The sequence below is a fragment of the Boleophthalmus pectinirostris genome, unplaced genomic scaffold, assembly GCF_026225935.1.
Source record: "Boleophthalmus pectinirostris isolate CB_2022bp ecotype Guang Dong unplaced genomic scaffold, ASM2622593v1 HiC_scaffold_10, whole genome shotgun sequence".
In the NCBI taxonomy this organism is placed as follows: Eukaryota; Metazoa; Chordata; class Actinopteri; order Gobiiformes; family Gobiidae; genus Boleophthalmus; species Boleophthalmus pectinirostris.
This window is the reverse complement of record NW_026570971.1, coordinates 29,021,400-29,042,227: the sequence shown is the minus strand read 5'-3', so window position 1 is coordinate 29,042,227 and position 20,828 is coordinate 29,021,400. Positions and strand designations below refer to the sequence as shown.

At 39.4% G+C, this 20,828-nt stretch overlaps 2 protein-coding genes across 3 annotated transcripts in view; both read left to right on the top strand.

Moving 5' to 3' along the window:
* The window catches only part of LOC129409233 (GTPase IMAP family member 9-like), a 2,171-nt gene extending 1,199 nt beyond the window's left edge, over nt 1-972 (top strand). The window contains 2 exon segments of the mRNA XM_055154782.1: nt 19-455; nt 457-972. Of these exon segments, the coding sequence (XP_055010757.1) occupies nt 19-455; nt 457-828 (809 nt within the window). The 3' untranslated portion in view covers nt 829-972.
* A 6,401-nt stretch (nt 973-7,373) lies between these two features.
* On the top strand, nt 7,374-20,574 carry LOC110165475 (GTPase IMAP family member 7-like). 2 transcript variants are annotated; one of them, XM_055154766.1, is made up of 3 exons: nt 7,412-7,460; nt 8,792-8,869; nt 18,709-20,574. In XM_055154766.1, exons 2-3 carry the CDS (start codon nt 8,854-8,856, stop codon nt 19,926-19,928), a joined length of 1,236 nt encoding a protein of 411 aa, XP_055010741.1. In that variant the 5' UTR covers nt 7,412-7,460; nt 8,792-8,853; the 3' UTR covers nt 19,929-20,574. The 2 variants fall into 2 exon arrangements, with proteins under 2 accessions (XP_055010746.1, XP_055010741.1); XM_055154771.1 differs by lacking the exon at nt 8,792-8,869 and having other exon boundaries at nt 7,374-7,460.
* Nucleotides 20,575-20,828: the final 254 nt, after the last annotated feature.

Genomic DNA, 20,828 nt, shown 5'->3' with positions numbered 1-20,828 from the left:
TGTTTTTTATTTTGACAGGCCGAAGACTTGTTCTGGTGGGAAAAACTGGAGTGGGGAAGAGCGCTGCTGGGAACACCATCCTTGGACGAAAGGCGTTTGTGTCGGAGCTGTGTCCCTCCTCTGTCACAGCCGAATGCCATAAAGATGAAGAAACCATTGCTGGTCGACAAATTGCTGTAATCGATACTCCAGGGCTTTTCGACACAAAATTTACCCAAGAAGAAATTGTGGCGCGAATCAAAATGTGCATTTCCCTGTGTGCGCCTGGTCCACATGCATTTGTGATCTGTCTCCAGATAGGAGTAAGGTTCACCAAAGAAGAGAAAGATACTGTTCAACTGATCAAAGAAATCTTCGGAGAGGCGGCAGCCAACTACACCATAGTTTTGTTCACACATGGAGATCAGCTCAGGAATTATAGTATTGAGTCTTTCATAAAAGCAAATAAAGATTTATCAGAGCTTCATCCAGGCGTGCCACAACCGCTATCACGTCTTCAACAATCAAATCAAAGACGAGAAACAAACAGATCAACTTTTGGATAAAATTGAAATGATGATACAAAAGAATGGAGGAAGGTATTACACCAATGAGATGTTCAAGCTAGCAGAGGAGGCCATCAAGAAAGAGGAGGAACGACGTTTGAGGGAGTTACAAGAAGAAGAGAGGAAGAAACAGGAGAAAGTGCGAGCTGAGATTCAGAGGGAGGTGGAGAAAGCAAAAGAGACATTTAGGAGAGAAATGGAGGACCATGAAGATAAGGGAAGAACAACGCATGAGGGAGTTAAAAGAACAAGAGGAGAGGAAACAGAAGGAATTGCTCGCTGAGATTCAGAGGGAAAGGGAGAGGTCAAATGAGATGTTAAAGAGACAACAGGAGGCCATGCAGAGAGCAGAGGAACAAAGGTTGAGGGATTTAAAAGCACAAGAAGAGAGGAAAAGGAACGAATGGCTCGCACAGATTCAGAGGGAAAGGGAGAGGTCAAGTGAGATGTTAAAGAGACAACAGGAGGCCATCCAGAGAAGCAGAGGAACAAAGGTTGAGGGAGTTAAAAGCACAAGAGGAGAGGAAACAAGAGGAAATGCGCGTTCAGATTCGGAGGGAGGCAGAAAGGTCAAATGAGTTCACAAGACCGGACGGCAACATGATGGCAGGGAATATTGTGCGTGGCACCACTATAGGGGTAGCAGCCGGTTCATTCTTTGGTCCGATTGGGACAGTAGTAGGTGCAATATTTGGAGGGGTAACTGGAGCATTCTCAAGTAGGGCATGTGTAATACAATAAACTGAAATACTGAGGGAGGAGAATATACATACACTAAATTTTGTAATGAGTTTCTAGTAGTTTCTAGTACTGCACTTTTCTGGATCGAGATGTCTTTGGTTAGGTTAGTCCTTTCACTTTTGTTTTCCTTTATATCTGTCATATGATTTCTCAGAAGCAGAGTGTGACATATAACAAAACGAAATTAAATCTCAGCCACAGGCCCATAACAAAAGAGAAGTGCAGAAAGAAAACTTTTTCAACATGTGTTCATGTCAGACTTAGATAATTTTGTGACTAAAATCTCTGCAAAATTACTGCAAATTAAATGTTTTTCATGATGATTTTTATCTTCATCTTTTTTTATTTTATTTTATGATTGATGCAGAACATTTTCTACAATATACTATGGGGATGGGATATAATCTATACAACTTTCTCATTTTATATTTTCTATTGTTGATTTTTTTTTTTTTTTACCCCTTCAGACTAAATCTGACACAATTACAGGATTGTTCATGAATGCATATGTATTGAGTATAAAGCCCCAATATGCATCACGCTGATCGAGGCAGTGACTGGCCTGAAAAATAACATCATGGCCTGAAGCGTGTAAGCAAGAAGGTGCAGGAGTTGGTGGGAGTTTGCTTGAAAATCCACCTTCCTCATGTCCACAGAGGGAATCCACTTCTCCACCTGACACTTTTCTTTGACATAGTTTCCACTCTTTAGCCTCTAGATGGCAGCGTTGACATTTAACATTTTACCTCTTCAGTGCACCTTCTCCACAGCTTAGCCTCTCTCTGTTCTGCTCTTCATTTAAGTGTACAATATTTACATGTGTTATTATGCTCCTGTCGCACGGCCTCTTCATGGACTCCAGCCTCTGCAGCCCAAACTCATGTCCCTCTCTCTCCCTTCTCTTCCCCGGTGTGTTACCTGCCATTCCAAGATGAGGATTGGAAAGGAATTAGTCTTTATAATTCTAGTAAAGTCTAGCCAAGGATCATCTGTCTTTATCAGTAAATGTTCATTGTTGTGCTGTGGTCCCTGCCAGGCCCTTCTTGCTTACATGACCTTAAATTTAATCAGGAGAAAATATTACTGTAAAGCAAAAAATCACAATGAATGAACAACAGTGAAAGCACTAGAATCTGTGCCAAATATATTCACTCCCTGCTATTGTTTAAAAGTTGGAAGTGACATTAGAGCTATGTGAAAATAGAAATTTGTAGCTCTATTAACTTGCAAACTGTATTTTTTTTATTTTTTTATTTTATTGTATACAAAGACAATAAAAACACTTGTGATTACAAAATGTGGCTTTTCATTATGTCAAGATAAAACACATGTCAACAATTAAAATAAAAGTGTAGATAGCACGAGCTGTACATGTATTTGCAGAACTTCACTCCACTTGACTTTTGTGAGTGGAATGACTTGTGACTTTTTGTGAACTACTTGGTCAGTCTTAGAATAGAACTCACAACTGTCCTCACTTCTGCATTATGTGATTTCATTTAATATGATTGTATAGGTGTGATCTTGCCTGGGATCCACAATACACACTTCTTCAATACTTTACGAAGATAAGAGTCTGAATCTCCCCGAGTTCAGATGGGAGTGACTGACAGAGGGATGAGCCATGGTCAAGCTCATATCTAAATAAATATGGCTGCTCATGAGGAAAAAAAAAAGGGAAAAAAATATCACATGGGATTTGGATGAAACACTAAACTTTATTTGTACCAATGAGCTCCTTTGTTTCACATGTGTCACTGACATACATTTCTGATTTCACGGTCATGTTTACTTGGCCTTAAGACAACATGGAGGGAGTGGTGACCAGACTCATAAACTCTGTTATTGGAGTCTTATATAGCGCTTTTGCCAGATGCTCAAAGTTGCTTTATAATTTTCAATATTCATTGATTCTACACTCACATTACTGTAGCCATAGCTGCCCTGGGGCAGACTGACAGAAGCGAGGCTGTCAATTTGCACCACTGGTCCCTCCAAACACCACCAACACACACTCACACACCACTTTCATACTAGGCAATGTGAGTGAAGTGCCTTGCCTAAGGACACAATGACTGTGTTTTTACCACTGGTGCCCCCCTGTGGCATCTGATTTTCCCAGTGGTCTCCCATCCAAGTACAAACCAGGCCCAGCCCTGCTGAACTTCTGGGATCTGACAGGATCAGGCTTTGATGAGGAGGTTTTCTTCATTTTTCTTGTTATTTACAGTCCAGTTATTTTTATTTTGTCATTTATCATCACTGACTTATTACACCAAAGTATTTCCAACATGAGATGTTCTGTTACTGTGATTTAACAAAACATGAATCAACATGTTCAAACAGCTTTGCCTGTCTATTATGTTGCATATGAAGCTTCATAAGGGCTGCCAATGGAAAGAATGTGGCTCAACCTCAAACAATATTTCTGCTTTCCTCTGAACCTCAGCGATGTGTTTTTCAATTGACTCTTTCTGCTGGACTGGTGGTGCATTCAGAGTCAACATTTTTTCCTTCTCACTCTGAATGGCCTCCTCCACTCTCTTGAACATATCATTGGTGTAATACCCTCCTCCATTCTTCTATATCATTTTTAAAAATTTTATCCAAAAGTTGATCTGTTTCACATCTTTGATTTTATTGTTGAAGATGTGATAGCGGTTGTGGCATTTCCTGATGAACTCTGATAAATCTTTATTTGCCAACCATTGTGCAGTGAGCTGCCCCTTCTGTGAAATTTGATTTGATCACTTGAACAGTATTTTTCTCTTTCCTGATGAACCTTCTTATCTGGATGGTGTTAAGGTTAAATGAAATAAACTGACTGAAAACTAATTCTGATTCAAATTTTAAAACAATATCATAACTGAATGTCATAAAGTCAGTCTTCATGCTTGTACAGACCCCATCTCGGACTCTGAGAAGCTCTTCTTATACCAGTCTAAAGCCTCAGACACCATTTGTCTCTGTTCTCTTGAGCCATGTCTCCTCAGTTTCTATCATTTCACTTTGTTACATGTTTCTCACATCTTTGTTGAGCCTGGTTCTTGCCATTTTTCTTCATGGCTTTATTATCCTGTTCTACAAAGTGAGTTGCACTGCTATAACTTAAACAAAAACAATATTTCTGTAAAGCAGTAAATCACAGAATATGCATCTTATCTGTAGTGAAACAACTCACACCAATGGAAATATGTTCAGTCCCTTCTGTTAATGAGTTGGAGTGACACAAGGAAATTGAAAACAGCAGAATAAAACTGCCAGCTCAGTACAGCACAGAACTAGAACGTCTCTAACAGTGAATAATACATATAAGGATTCAAATCACCCTTGTCTCACAAGTATGATTCCAGGAGTTTTAAAATTCTTGTAATTTTTCTGAGATTTTAATCAAACATGAAGCTTAAAATGGAAGTCTGACCTGAACTCATGTTGAAAAAGTCTTCAGTCGATAACCGTCCACCTGGTTTGGTCTGACCCAGAGTCTCCTGCTCCTCTCTACCCTGCCCCCTTATATCTTTGGACTGGCACAGTGGGTGTTTGCAACATTTTGGGGCCAAATTGAAACTAGGATTAAGTTAATCATTTATTTATTCATTTAGGCAAAAGATGAGAGATGACGTATTACTTTGGCATTTTTCGATCAGGCTTATGACAGTTTATTGTAATGAGCCAAGCATAAGGAGAGTTTTGCAGCGTCCCCTCTTGTATGACTTGTGTTTTAAGTATGTGGATCTAAAATACTGGTTTGGTGGAGACTACACAGGTTAGATTCTCATTTTAAGTTTACAGTGTAAAAGATGCACTATGTAACTTTTCCGGTGGGAGAAATGCAGTGATGGAATGTAACAGAAGTAGTAAAATACTTTATTTTATTGACGATTTAGCCAGTGTATGCCGACGTATGAAACATTTGGCAAATATGCTGGCGTACGTAAATTCTAGGTAAGCACACTGAGGCATGCTGTGTGTAGCTCATCTATATAATATATTTGGATGAAATGTTAAATTATATAGTATTTATTAATTACAGTATTCACTGTTCATTTATAATATTTGAATGTAATTAATACACTGTAGCATCGAGAACAGCCAGGAAATGGGTGGTGCCGATAGTTGGGGGTCCAGCCATAAAGTAGGTCAGACAACGCCCATCCAGTTGTTGTGAGTGTGGCCTGTGCTCAGGTGTTGTAGCCCTGCGCTCAGGTGTTGTAGCCCTGCGCTCAGGTGTTGTAGCCCTGCGCTCAGGTGTTGTAGCCCTGCGCTCAGGTGTTGTAGCCCTGCGCTCAGGTGTTGTAGCCCTGCGTGCCTCACATGTATTGAACCGCTTGGATAAAATAAACGTTGCAAAACGGAACTATATTCACCTGGAGTATTTAAGAGTGCAACACTGGCATACGTCAACGACATACTGCAAGGTCGTCGAAAAATTTTGAGCATGCTTAAAATTTATCGACGTATGTCAGCGTATGCTTATCCATCCTGCATACGTAAATTGTAGGCGTAAATTGTAGGCCTAAGTTATGCGATCGTTGACACGTGTTCAGACGTGAAGGCCCTGTCACACCTTGACGATTTAGAAAACGTATATACAAAACGTATTTAGAAAACGTATGTAATTGTAAGTTATTCATAAGTCCATATACATTGAGATCATGTCTAGCGTACCCATGACTTATGAGAAACGTGCTTTGAGCCTATGTATAATTTATATCAAATTTACGTATGCAGATGTATTTGACATGTTCCAGACAAACGCAGGACTTACTGAACGTGCTTCTAACTTATAGCTACCGTACAATGCCGTATTGGTGGAGTTTAGGAGAATCGGTATAAAAATGGGGAGGAAACCGTCAGTACTCCTTCAGACTTTGTGCTTCCATATATCATATGAGCTGATGCAAAGCACTTGATCAGAGAATACTAACATTCAAGTTAAAAGCCTGTCCCCAAAATGCAGGCTTTTAACTTGAATGTTGATCATTGGTTTTGAAGATGCAGGGGTTGGTGAAAGTTTGCTTCAGAATCCACCTTCCCCTTGTCCACAGATGGAATCCACTGCTTCACCTGACACTTATCTTTGACATATCTTCCACACTTTAACCACTAGATGGCAGCCTTGACTATAAATTTTACCTCTTCCTCTTCATGGACTCCAGCCTCTGCAGCCCAAACTCATGTCCTTCTCTGCATCACAGAGTCATTTACTCAGTTTTTTAATGCACAGAGCTCTAAACAGGATTCAGACACTCCAGTCTGTTATCACATCATGGCTAAAATCTGACTTGAAAGAAGTTATCTAAAATGTTTTCAGAGACAAACTATTTATTGGCCAGACGTTGAAAGGATCTGACCTGCAAAGTTTCAGGTCAGGTCCTTTAGCATCCTGTAGCATCACCTGTCTCTATGGCTCAATTTTTTTTAAAAAATATAATAAATAAATAAATTCATTAAATAAATACATTAAAAATATATATATTTTCCACCTGTGATTTTTATGTATTTATTTATTTTATTATTATTATTTTATTTGCAGTGTTCACATTGAATCCTAAATGTGAACAATTTTCATAGATATTTTTGTCATATAATTTTTGTGATAATTCGGGAGTATAAGAACAAACTTGTTCAGTATTTGCATTTTCTCCTTTGGATTCTCATCCCTCAGTATCAGTCACATGGCCCATTTGCGACTCGTCCAGTCCTTCCTCCAGTTACCCCTCCAACTATTGCACCTACTAATGCCCAAAAAGGACCATGGAGTGAACAAACTAATGCCCCTGTTGCAGTACCAGCCACAATATTCCTTGCTGTCATCGTGCCATCCCACCCATCCTGATGCATTTCTGAACATGTTCTGAACATCAGAATCTATCTGAAGGACGAATTGTCAAAAAGTCGCCCTAAAAACCAAACACAGCAGTAATAGAAACCTAAAAGGAGAAATTTATACAGATTTTATTCCATGGAATATCTTGAATAATATGGACTAAATATCCCCCAGCAGGATTTCCTTTATATCAGATTGTTTCTCGGAAGCAGAGTGTGACATAACAAAACTGAAAGTAGACTCTTTAAAAGAGAAGAGCAGACAGGAGCAGGAGACACTGGACCAGACTGAAGCACATGGATGACTGCTGAAGACTACTGAAGACTTTTCCAACATGAGTTCAGGTCAGACTTTAAATTTAATTTTGCAATCTTAACGTATTACCTTATGATTAATACAAGACTAAACACATTTTCTACAGTGTATTTAATGGAATATAATCTGTTCAGATTATCCTTCCTTTCCTAATCTCCTTTTATATTTTCTATTGTAATGTCCCATGGTTTGATTATTGTTAAAAATGTAAATTTAAAGCCGAATTGGGTTAAAATCCAGGGGAGAGAGCCTCTGCAGCACCAATAAAGGAAACAGAATGAAAATATAATTTATTACAAAAGTTAAAATGAATTACAAATTAAAAACGGATCTTGGATTAAACTGTTTAAAAAGGGGGTTATAAAGATAGATGGGCCAGGTCGAAATGAGCATCTCCAATATCGTTTCTTCTGCGGAACATAAATGGGCGTTTCTTCTGCGGAACATCACTATCTCCCGGCCAAGGCGGGGCTCCTCCTCACTGGATTCAGCATCGTGGTGCCCTTCTTTGGTTGCTGATCGGCCCTCGTGTTCTCGCTCTGTCCCCTCGGTGCCTGGACACAGGAAATATCCCGGCAGCGCTCAGCGCAACACACTGTAGCATATAGCCAAAGGCCATCGAGCTGGAGCACCACGCACAAGTGTCAAACGTTTAAACGTAAGACGCGCAGCTTTAGAACTCCATTTTAACCGGTCTGACAATGTACACCGACAGTGTCATACGCGCGTCCAACGAGCGTCTGACGCTGACGCGCTGCTCAAGATAGATTGGACTTTTGCAGCATCAGCGGGGCGTCTCCAAGATTTCCAGCAGGGGAAAGACAGGAAATAAACACGCGGTGTCAAAATAAACTTACGGTGCCCTTTCAAAATAACTTAACCAAAGTTAAACGTATACGTATACGACGTAAACAACGCGCATTGTGTCCAAGGAAAGGTTAATGATGGACGACGAAGTTAATCTACGAAGTGGAGAAATATAACGTGATTTACTATGTCAGACACCAATTCTACAAGGACTCGGGACTAAGCCAGGACTAAACCAGAACTGAACCAGAACTGAACCGTGTCTCACTGTCGGAATGTGCTCGGGCGTCCTCCCGTGTCGAGTATCCGCAGGCGAAACGACCGGTGCAGAGCTCGAAGACGAGGAGATATGTGCAGCCGTCACCCGATCGCGCTTTTCGGACACCTGCTCCGAAACCGGGGACGTCCGGTGTTCCAGTTCTCCATGTGATCATGTCAAGATGTGATTTGTTTACTCTGGTGTTTACGTATTTGCGCCACCCTCAGGCCACATCAGGCATATGCACGCCAAGATGTTTTATCAGTTGTATCTGACGTACCGTTTCATTTGCAGATTCGACAAGAACATATGCCGTCCTCAATCAAACTTGTGTCTAACATGACTGCGATTAATACATGGCTGAAGAACAAAGTAAATGAATGGTGCATTTGTTTGCTGTGATTGTGATTGTTCTTCTTAAATAATAGTTTTCCTCATCGTGATTTTGACAGTAGCCGTATTTGACACCAACCCATAGGAGTTTGAACCAGGTTTGGTAATTTGGACTATAGCGACACAGGGTGACTCACTCACACAGCAGACAGCACAGGACACAGCACAAACAATTTTAATAAGAGTGGTAAATTGTCCAAAGTGGGTGTCACAAGATAAGACGCTCTGCCAGGTGTCACATTAAGACATGGAAGCAAAGTTTGCGATGTAGCCTTTTAAAACACCATCATGTACCCCTGTGCAGACTTTAGTTCAGTGCTGTAATGCACGCACGATTCACATGGTACAGGACAGACTTGCACTTTTAAAAACAGTGAGTGCGTATACATGCACATCAATAACCCGGTTATGATCGGGTTTTTTGAGTATCCCGGTTTCTTGATGGTGCATGTATACGCAGTAACCTGGTTTCAGTAACCCGGTTATTAGAAACCGGGTTACTGTAGCTGGGTTATTCCGATAGTAACCGGGTTACTTGTGGCATGTATACGCAGTAACCCGAATACTGACATAACCGGGATATGGCTAATAACCGGGTTATTGATGTGCATGTATACGCACTCATTGCTAACTTAGTGTTAAATGTAGCTTTCACAAGTTAACATGCCTCCAATGTGATTGTAACACACATGACAGATATAGGTGCTGAAAAAGATTTAAGATGTGTTGGTGTAGTTTGGAGGTATGAACATTGGACTTATTATTTTTCTTCACTGCTAATGTGAGTTCGAGACCCACGCACCCTCTTCCTCATATTGTTATAGCCTGTTTATCATAGTCATTAAAGGACACCAAACAACTCATAGTCTTATATACAACTGCACCATTCATTTATTTTATTTTGAAGCCATGTATTAATCACAGTTGTTGAACAACTGTTTTTCATAAATTCCAAAGCATTAAGGAGGTCACATCACATGTCACATTCCTCCAGAATGTAAGGGCTGTGTGGGTTCCCTGTGGCTGAAATCCAAGTTAATACAATATTTTATCTTTCAAAGCCATATTTATTGGGTTTTTGATAACAAAAACATTTAACCATCTCTAAAGATCTGTAAGTGTCATATCATAATGAAAATTAAATGCTGCATGGAAGTGACGCTTAACCTCAAACACTTAACAGAGATTTACCTTAAATTGTTAAAACTTATTCAAAGTGCTCTTAAGTGCAGCTGCTGCCATATTTGCATGAACGTGTACATGTCAAATCTGCCTTTGCACACTTGCTTCACCCAGCACAGGCTACTCTGCATCCACACTTGATAAGTTCACAGCATGCGTCCTTTGCTGGTGGAGCATGGACCATGACTGTAACCACTGACTGACATCACACTTCCATCACCAGTCTGCAGGACTGAGGAGATCTGGTGTCTTAAAACACTGAAATTCTTAATGGTGCATTTTAAATTTTTTGGTGGGGGGTCCACAACCTGCATCTTTCATGAAGATATTATATCTTTGGCTGGAATGTTCCACTGTATGGCATTAAATATATCAGTCTGTGTTTATTCAGTTAACGATTGAACATGTGTTTATTGTTCAAATACATAAAATGCAGATATTCTTACATTTAGCAGGGTCTCGTGCTTGTCACCAGGGACATGGATAAGGTTAATGTCATACTGTGAAAGCAAAGCAATAACATCTCCATGGAGACAAGCAGGTATCTTACCTTCCACTGGAAATGTTACACTGTGCACCTTTGAAGATGTTAATGTCTTTTACATAGCCCATATATCTCACATTATGTGAAGAGAAAAAAAAAACAAAACATGATTTCAGCAGTCTTAAGCAAAATTAAGCAATGTTTATTTAATTAGACTTAAATTTTATCATTTGAAGCTAAAACAGAGTAAATTTGTTGTCTTTATAATGGGTTTATATCTTTATTTTTTATATCTTTATTATATATTATAGTCTGAACATCTACAGCTCATTCCAGACTGAGAGATCGAAATGAAAATACGACACCATCACAAAACCTGGTCGAATCTCACTTTAATTTGGTCATAATCCCAAATCACCATGTCCACAGTTTCAAAGGTGTTCTTAGTCTGGTGTGGGATCACTGCAGAGCCGTCCACCTCTGCTGTTGTCATTATTGTTATTATGATACTGTGATGTGTTTTAGGGGGGATAAATTAATTTGGTGATGGTTGTTGTTTATTCGTGGCAAATGCCAAATTTAAATCTGTCACTGTGACCCTTTAGAAGACAAAGCAAGAGCAGATGCTGCTAATCTAACATTCATTTATTATGGTAAGGATAATATAATGCAAGGTCATTTACATATAGGCAATTTGAACATTAATGCATAGAGATTTTTGGGGCATAAGTTTCTTGGTAGTATTAAAGATGTACTATGTAACTTTTCTGCTGGGAGCGATAAGTATCAGATCAGTATGGCATTAAACTTGTCTATCTCCTTGGAGACAAGCCAGTGGCACAACCAGGCCATGTTTACATGGTCAGATCTATGGAGAGGTGACCCCACTCACAATAAGAAATCATGTTTATTTCAAGGTATTTTTGAGTAATGAAATAAAATAAAATAAAATTAAGGTTATATAAATAAGTTTAATGCTATACTGCTGAATATTTCAGGTAAAGCAATGAAATCTCCATGGTAACAAGCAGGCATAACATCCATAACAAGACTGCATTAAAGAACCTTAAATCAGCTTCAGGTTTTATATGCAAAACCTTATATAATATCACTTGTGTAGTTTTATTTATATGTAGTTTTTATATGCGTACTTTATACGTTTTCTCAAGTACAAGCTCCGCAGTAGTACTTGTAATTGAGTAGATGTTTTGCTATGTAACTGTACTTTTACTCAGATTTTCAGTAGTCTTTTCACCATTTGAACCAGGAAACTAAAAGGAAGACCGAAGAGCTAATATAACCATTGAAAATATAGGCTAAAGAAAGAGGAGGAGGAGAAAGAAATGAAAACAGAAAATCAAAACTACACAAAACTATGTTCATGAAGTTTTACATTTGCCTTAAAGTGGGACTAAACACCTAAACTCCGCCCACAAGTACATTTCAAATAGAGGTGATCAACTGAGGGGTACCTGGAGGAGTAAAGAAGAGAGTGAACGGAGAGAGTGGCGAGGTTAGGGGTTATAAGGAACAGTGTGTGATTGGTCTAACAGGTATCCACACTACAAACTCCCCCATAGCCAGAGATTTGTAAACAAAAACATCTGGCTGTAATCAGGGCAGTCCTGTGTGATGTCACATAGTACTTGACACCACAGAGGCCACTGGAGTTCACACACACTCATTTTAACACATTTTTGACCAGATTATTTTGAAAATTACCTAGTTTGCTCTAAAATTACCCAAAAAAGCACTAGAAACAGTAAATAATATTATCAAAGATGCACGGTGTAACTTTTTGAATGTTCCGCAGTATCACTTTAAACAGCTCTACTTTACATGTATTCAATTACAGGTGGTTTTATAGCTCATAAATACAGAGAAAAACAGACATTCTGACTGAGTGGGGTCGCCTCTCCACAGATCTAACCTGTAACTTGGTCTGGTTTAGTCTCCATGAAGATAGAAAGGTTTATTACCATACTGTGGAACATTCCAGATGACGTAATAACAGCTCCATGGCAACCAGAAAAGTTACACAATGCACCTTTTAAAAAACACCATTAGTTTAGTAGCAATTTTTTGTGATTTAATGTTTACTTTCACTTTAAAAACAGCATTGAAAGTAGTTAGTATCTTGAGAATACATAATCTTCTTTATAACCTATATGATAATTTAACATTCTTTTCCAAAAAAAGGAGGTTTAAGCAGTAATTTAGCTCCCAGCCTCATTTCAATGTCAGCCATTTTGTAACATGCGCAGTACTCAGCTCCAGGTCGACTTAGGCTTGGCTCCATATCCAGAAATATTGGTCCCAGGGATGTTAATAATCTGGCAAAGTTTCATGCGTGTACCATAAAAGTGAAGAATTGGGCACTTTTTAGGTCCTTAACAGCTCCACTACTTGTTGAATCTGCAAATGATTTGGTACGTCAGCAACAATTGATAAAACATCTTGGCGTGCATATACCTGATGTGGCCTGAGGGTGGCGCAAATACGTAAACACCAGTGTAAACAAATCACATCTTGACATGATCACACGGAGAACCAGAACACCAGATCTGGTTGCGGTTTGGCTGACATGTCCGAGAGGGAGATTTAAAAAAAAATGTGGTTGGTGGAGAAGTGGCAGAGGTGAGGCGTTTTAAAGCACGTGAGGGTGGAAATATTAATGCATCAGTTCTGCTCACATTTAAAGAAAATAATCTTGCTTCACGAGCTCCCAGGTTAGGGGCTATGTAAGGCCCCCATTAAGGTGCTTCAAGTGTCAGATTTGGCCACATGGCTGGAACATGCAGAGGCTCTAGAAGATGTGCCAAATGTGGGGAAGATCATGATATCGCAGAGTGTGGTGCTTCAGCCTCAAAGTGCTGTAACTGCAGTGGAGCTCATATAGCATCTTCTTGAAAGTGCAAGATTTTTTTTGTGAATGCCCAGAATGTACAGTTAGTAAAAGAGCAGTACAAAATGACATATGCTGAAGCCCTGAAGAGAGTGGAGGGATTCACTGCTGCGGGTGTCACAGCAGGGAGCTTCCCTGTGGAGCCTCAGCTGCCTCCTGCTGTAGCTGGAGATCAGAGTACACTGGTGATTCAGATGGAGTCATTGGATTTTATTGTTGATATTATTTATGGGGCTCCTGAAAAGAAGGATTCTTGGGCTCCAGAAAGTCCTCTCCACAGACTCTGTTGCAGTTTATGAGGACAGTTCAAGTGAGTCAGTCTGATTCTACATGTAGTCAATTAGATGCTGATGATTTTGATAAAAATGAGACCCAATGGCTAGTTTTGAATGAACTTAACCTTTTCCTCATGGTTTACTTCTTGCAACCGAAAGCAAGAAGTTTAATTGCAAATGGGCAGGAGTTGAAAAAAGCAATTAGGGAGTCTGATCCAAAACCAGACCTCATTTGTTTTCAAGAAACCTGTCTTAAGGCTAATCTTGATTTTATTGTTCCAGGTTTTGAGTGTCTCCAGAAAGACAGACTAGATAGACGTGGTGGAGGATGCACAACTTTTATAAGAACAGGTATTCAGTACAAGTCCATTAAGTGGGATGGTTCACTTGAGTGTGTGATTAATCGGGTTTGGTGTTCATGAGGGTAAGTTTAATTTAGTTAGTTGCAATAATCCATGTAAGTCATTAGTTTTAGCGGAACTTGAAGATATTTTTAATAAAGTAGGAATGACAGTGATTTAGGTGGGAGATTTTAATGCTCACAATCCACTGTGGGAGAGTTTAGAAAAGCAGTGGCAATGGCAGTGTAACTGAAGATTCTTTAGATATTGCAAATCTAGTTGTTTTAAATGCAAGTGCACCAACTCAGGTAGACCAAATATTTTGGAAGGAGTCTCGCCTTGACTTAACACTTGCATCCTCATTTTTGGCACGGGTAGGTGAGTGGAGGGCAGAACCAGACTCATTGGGTAGTGACCACTTCCCAGTGCTCAGTCATTTTGGGAGGTCGCTGGTTGAAGATAATGGAGAAAGAAGTGTTAGGTTAAATATTTCCTTAGTTGACTGGGGTAAGTTCAGTGAGTGTGCGGCAGTAGGGTTAGAAGATGTTAATAGTAATAGTTCAGTAGATGAGGATTGCGAGTCTCTAACGGTATTTATTATGAGGGCTGCTTCTGACTCTATCCCTCTTAGGACAACTCCACGTGAACGTAGTATTGTCCCCTGGTGGAATAAGGAGTGTGACGCGGCTGCAAAGAAAAGAAGCTCTGCTTACAGATACACACAGAAGTTTCCTATTCCCGATAATAATATTGAATATAAGAAGTGCAGAGCATTAGCAAGGAAAGTTATTAAGGCTGAAAGGAAAAAAAGTTTGAACTTTTGTGGCACCTTAAGACTAGATACTCCAAAGAATATGCCGAATGGCTGGAAAAAGGGTCAGCACTACAATTCCAGTGTTGTCAGGTGGTCAAAAGGAGGCTGTTAATAGTAAAGGAAAAGCTGACGTGTCTAAATGCTTTTTTTTTACAATGTCCATAATTCAAAGCACTTGGATCAGGACATTTGAAGGTTAAGACATAATACTCTGAGTAAGAATAGCTCGAAGTTGACTGGAGGGGTGGCTACCAGTAGCTCATATAACTTGTTCTTTTTGTAGCAGAGGGGTAGATGGGAGAGTAGGAGAAACCCCAACATAATCGTAGTTAACATAAAGCCAACAACGCAGCTGTACGATGACTTTGTCCTTAAAATATAAAACATAGTAAAAGCAAAGAAGCAGCTCGTTCACAGGGCCACTGCTCCACCAGATGACGTGCTGAAGACCACCCTAGACCCTAAAAATGAACATGATATTTTATGCTTCACTTGTTAGTAGCCCCATACACCTAATAGTGACCAACCGACGTACCACGAAGCACAACAAAACCAGCGATCAACAGCAAATACACACAGGAGCTGGTGGCACAATAATAAAGCCATATATTAAATTATGGACTTGGAAACTGTAATTAGAGAACAGAGGTTATTTACCTGTGTGTTACAGGGTGGGGCCCTATCTCGGAAGTGCGCCGAGGTCAGAGAACGAGACGTTACAGGGAGAACCATTTTATAAGCCCAGGTGGAACCTGGTGGCAGAAGGCAGCAGGCACGCACTGCTACATTCTCTTTAAAAGAGCTGGAAGAGGCAAAACAGGCTGGAGCGAACATGACACTAGGACAAGATCGAATGTTCTTTCCTCTGATAATAGTCTAATGGATGTAGCTCTGTTAAACTTTACCCACCGCTCCAGCCTTTATCTGAGAATTTAATATCATTTCATGACGGTGGAGGGCAACACTGCGCACTGTAGCGTGTAGCCTGTGGGAAACTATTAGAAGAAGAAGATAAAAACAGCAAATCAAAACATGCAACATCTACTCACAAATGCAATAAAACTAGCCTTCAGTTGCACTGAGACATATCACACTTATTGATTTAGTTTGGTTTTTAAGGTGACTTTTTAACACTTAGCAATTCAGAGTAATTCTGATACCTTTAGAGGAATGTTCATGCATATAATGTAAATATTCATATATATATATATATAAATGCATATAGTCCATGACAAATAATCAAATATATATAATATAATGATCAGAGCTCAGCTACTGACTGAATATGCAATATTTTAAATGTTATCAAGTCAGAGGTTTGAAATTATTCCAGTGAAGGACTTTAAAAACACAGTGGAACACTCCCTGTATCACCATAAGTTGGAACAGAGAGTTCTCTAGAGTTCTAAATGGCTAAATATGCAAAATATGTGTGGATGAAACAGGTATGTTTTTGATGAGGAAGCAACACTATATCATAGATCAGAATATGAGCCCTTTAAACACTTCTGTCAATTATAATGTAAAAATATAGCTGCAAGCGGCAATGATCGGTCCTCGCTGGAGCCTACAGCGCGCCCCGCAAACACCGCGCTCCCCAAACGGCGTGCCCTGCAAACGCCGCACTTCACAAACGCCATACCCCGCAAACAGGCGCCCTGCAAGCGCTGTGCCCGTCAAAAAAATAACCTAATCTTAAACCTTACCCTAATCGTAATCCTAACCATAGCCCCAACCGTAGCCCTATAAGTTGTAATCTAACCCTGCAATTTTCAAAATTTTGCAAACAAAAAAAAAACAACAAAAAAATCTAAGATGGCGGACCTTCTGTTTGTAAAGGGGCGTGATCACAATATACATTTTTGTTCCTATTGCCATTATGCATCTGGCTACCAAATTTGGTTTGGCTATGCCAAAGTTTGTGTAAGGACGTTCCTTTGGCAGAACAGAATTTTTGCTTGTTGCTATGGCAGCACAATGTAAATGGGGTTTGGGCATCATTGAGTTTTTTTAATCGAGACCATGTCACAAATGTGAATACCAAATTTTGTGTATCTATGACAAGTAAAATGTTACTGTTCTGTTCAAATTTTCTAGGGGGCACTATTGCACCCATGTTTCTATTTTCTTACATCAGTGTGTTCAGGATCGGGGTGTGAACCCACGATTAAAATTTGAGTGAAATCGGCCAAAGTTTGTGCCAGAATTTGTAGATTTTACCAATGGAATAACATGGAGAGTTTATACCATCGCTATGGCATCGCCATAAAAAATATGACATGGTTGTCATTGACTTTTGGATCAGGATGCTCAGGATGGAATTTTGTGCAAAATTTCTGAAAGTTTTTGAACAACTATCTGGGAACAAATAATTTTCACATGAAGTAGCTTCAGGGCAGAGAGTTTAACAACTGTTTCAAATTTCATTGAAATCGGAGTTTGTTTGAGCAAATGGGAGCAATTTGTAAATCTCCAAAATTGTGTGAATTTTTTGTTGTTTCACTGCTCAGAGACCGTAAGACGTGTGTGAAAAATTTTTTGATGTTCCACCTCTTGAGATAATGTGGACCAAATTTGAGCTTGTTCGGGTGAACGCCCTCGGAGGAGTTTGTAAAAACTTAGCAAACTTTAAGCCAATATTGCTGCCCCCTAGTGGAGCGCACGGTGTTGGCGTAATAATATTTTTTCCTTGTCTTGACATGATCGACTTCTGTGTTAAATTTCATGATTGTACATGCAATTTTTTTTTACTGTGTTTCGTATTCCCTAATGCATTTTTGAGTTGTTTGGGGGCGCTGACGAGCCATTTTATTTATATTTGAAAAATGGAAATTGCCAAAACTTAGAAAAGCACGAGTTTTACTAGATGGCAAAACTTCAGGGCTTTTTGTCATTGTTCAGTGGGTGAAAAATGGGTGAGTTGGCTAGGAGAAAAATAATAAGAAAGAAAGAAGAACATTCTGGTACGAGAACAATTTTCCACTTTTTTTTTGGCTGCCAAACTATACATTTTTGGAAACCTCTGGCGCATTGCTACGTCATGGCGAGGGTCCCTGGTCACTATGGGCGAGTCACGTCATTTCATTTTCCGGCCACTAGGAGCATCACTTTGCGATACTAATAGGCCCTCTGCCAGCCTCTGGCACTCGGGCCTAACTAAGATATCTCCATAGATGTCCTTGTACAGACTGCTTTACTTTTGGTCTGAAAAAAAAAAAAAAGCCTAATAACATAAAATATCAGAAGACCAAATGAACCTCATTGGACTATTACAGACTGCTTTGTTGAATCAGTCAATCATTGTTTGTTCTATAAATATAACAGGAGGACTATGTGCAGTGTATGATGGGACACTTCATCCAAAACAATGCTCCAGTCAGAGAGTGAAGGAGGACACTTGAATAGTTTTATGGAGCTTTAATGTTTTTTCTTTTTGTCTAGTTTATAATACCATTTAAATAATATTACTAACTGAAATGATTGTACCAGAGTAATGATAGACAGCACATATCATCAGTGTGTGAATGACTGTTAAACAATGTATGTCCACAATCACATATAAATATGTCAGTCAAGTTCAAATATAAAATAAACTGGCATCAGAACATTGTAAATACACTGTGAACTTTTAGCTGCCCAACATTGCCTGGTACTAGAGATACTACATACTAGAGAATTAACAGGAGCTACGTTTTAAATTGCTATTCAGATCTATTGAGAAATGACTTGAAATAATGTAAAACTGCTGCTGTATCACATTCTGTTGTCTCAGTATTATCATGGATGTGAATTTATTTTATTTTTTTTATTGTGACAGGCCGAAGACTTGTTCTGGTGGGAAAAACTGGAGTGGGGAAGAGCGCTGCTGGGAACACCATCCTTGGACGAAAGGCGTTTGTGTCGGAGATGTGTTCCTCCTCTGTCACAGCCGAATGCAAAAAAGCTGAAGGAACCATTGGTGAACGACAAGTTGCTGTAATTGATACTCCTGGGCTTTTCGACACAAACATTAGCCAAGAAGAAATTGTGGAGCAAATCACAAAGTGCATTTCTATGTCTTTGCCTGGTCCACATGCATTTGTGATCTGTGTACAGCTTGGAAGGTTCACCAAAGAAGAGAAAAATACTGTTGAAATTATCCAGAAAGTCTTCGGAGAACAGGCAGCAAACTACACCATTGTTTTGTTCACACGCGGTGATGATCTAGAGGATGATATTGAGTATTTCATAAAGGCAAATAAAGATTTATCAGAGTTCATCCAGACGTGCCACAACCGCTATCACGTCTTCAACAATAAAATCAAAGACAAGAAACAAATAGATACATTTTTGGATAAAACTGAGAAGATGATACAAGAGAATGGAGGAAGGAATTACACCAGTGAGATGTTCAAGAGAGCAGAGGAGGCCATCAAGAAAGAGGAGGAACAACGTTTGAGGGAGTTACAAGAAGAAGAGAGGAAGAAACAGGAGAAAGTGCGAGCTGAGATTCAGAAGGAAGTGGAGAAGTCAAAAGAGACATTTAGGAGAGAAATGGAGGCCATGAAGGAAAGGGAAGAACAACGCATGAGGGAGTTAAAAAAACAAGGAAAGAGGAAACAGAAGGAATTGCTCGATGAGATTCAGAAGGAAAGGGAGAGGTCAAGTGAGATGTTAAAGAGACAACATGAGGCCATGCAGAGAGCAGGGGAACAACGCATGAGAGAGTTAAAAGAACAAGAGGAGAGGAAACAGAAGGAATTCCTCGCTGAGATTCAGAAGGAAAGGGAGAGGTCAAATGAGATGTTAAAGAGACAACAGGAGGCCATCCAGAGAGCAGAGGAACAAAGGTTGAGGGAGTTAAAAGCACAAGAGGGTCAGAGGGATGCAGAAAAGCCAAACAGGGACACTGTTGCGAGTGGCGCCACTACAGGGGCAGTAATTGGTTCAGCCTTCGGACCGGTTGGGACATTAGTAGGTGCAGGAGTAGGTACAGGAGTAGGTGTATTAACTGAAACGATAAAAGCAGTCTCAGATGATGCCTGTGTAATACAATAAACTGATATTGAGGAATGAGAAAATACATACATTAAACTTTGTAATAAGTGTCTAGTAATTTCTCGTACTGCACTTTTCTGGATCGAGATGTCTTTGGTTAGGTTAGTCCTTTCAGTTTTGTTTTCCTTTATATCGTTCATATGATTTCTCAGAAGCAGAGTGTGACATATAATTAATTAAACCTCAACCACAGACCCATAAGGGAGAAGTGCAGAAAGGAGCAAGAGACATTGACCAAAGCAGTTAGACTTTCCAAGACTTTTTCAACACGAGTTCATGTCAGACTTTAAGATCATTTTGGGACTAAAATCTCTGCAAAATGACTGCAAATTAAATGTTTTTCATTATGATTTTAATCCTCATCTTATTATTATTTTTTATTTAATTTTATGATTATTGCAAAACACTTTCTTCAATATATCATGTGGGATATAATCTGTACAACTTTCTCCTTTTATATTTTCTATTTTTTTTTTTTTTTACAGTTAGCCCTTTAGACTAAATCTGTAATGCTTTAACCATGGGACCTGTACTCCCTGTAACACTGCTGTTCTTCTATGTACTTCTACCTGTGGAAAAGGTGGTCAGACTGTTAAGCTGTAACTTCTTCCCGTATTAATGCAAGAATAAAAAAAACACAAAGACAGATGGACTCATGACTCTTATTTCCTTCTCACCAAATTGTACAAGAAGTTTTATTACAACAGTTTTTTTTCCAGTTCTGTCTGTGCGTGTGTGAGAGTTTTTTTTGTTTTGTTTTTTTTTTAACCCTGTGATGCAGAGAGGGACATGAGTTTGAGCTGTAGATGCTGAAGTCCATCAAGAGACCAATCAGGTAACAGGAGCATAATGACACATGTAAATACTGGACACTTGAATAAACAGCAGGACACAGGCTGT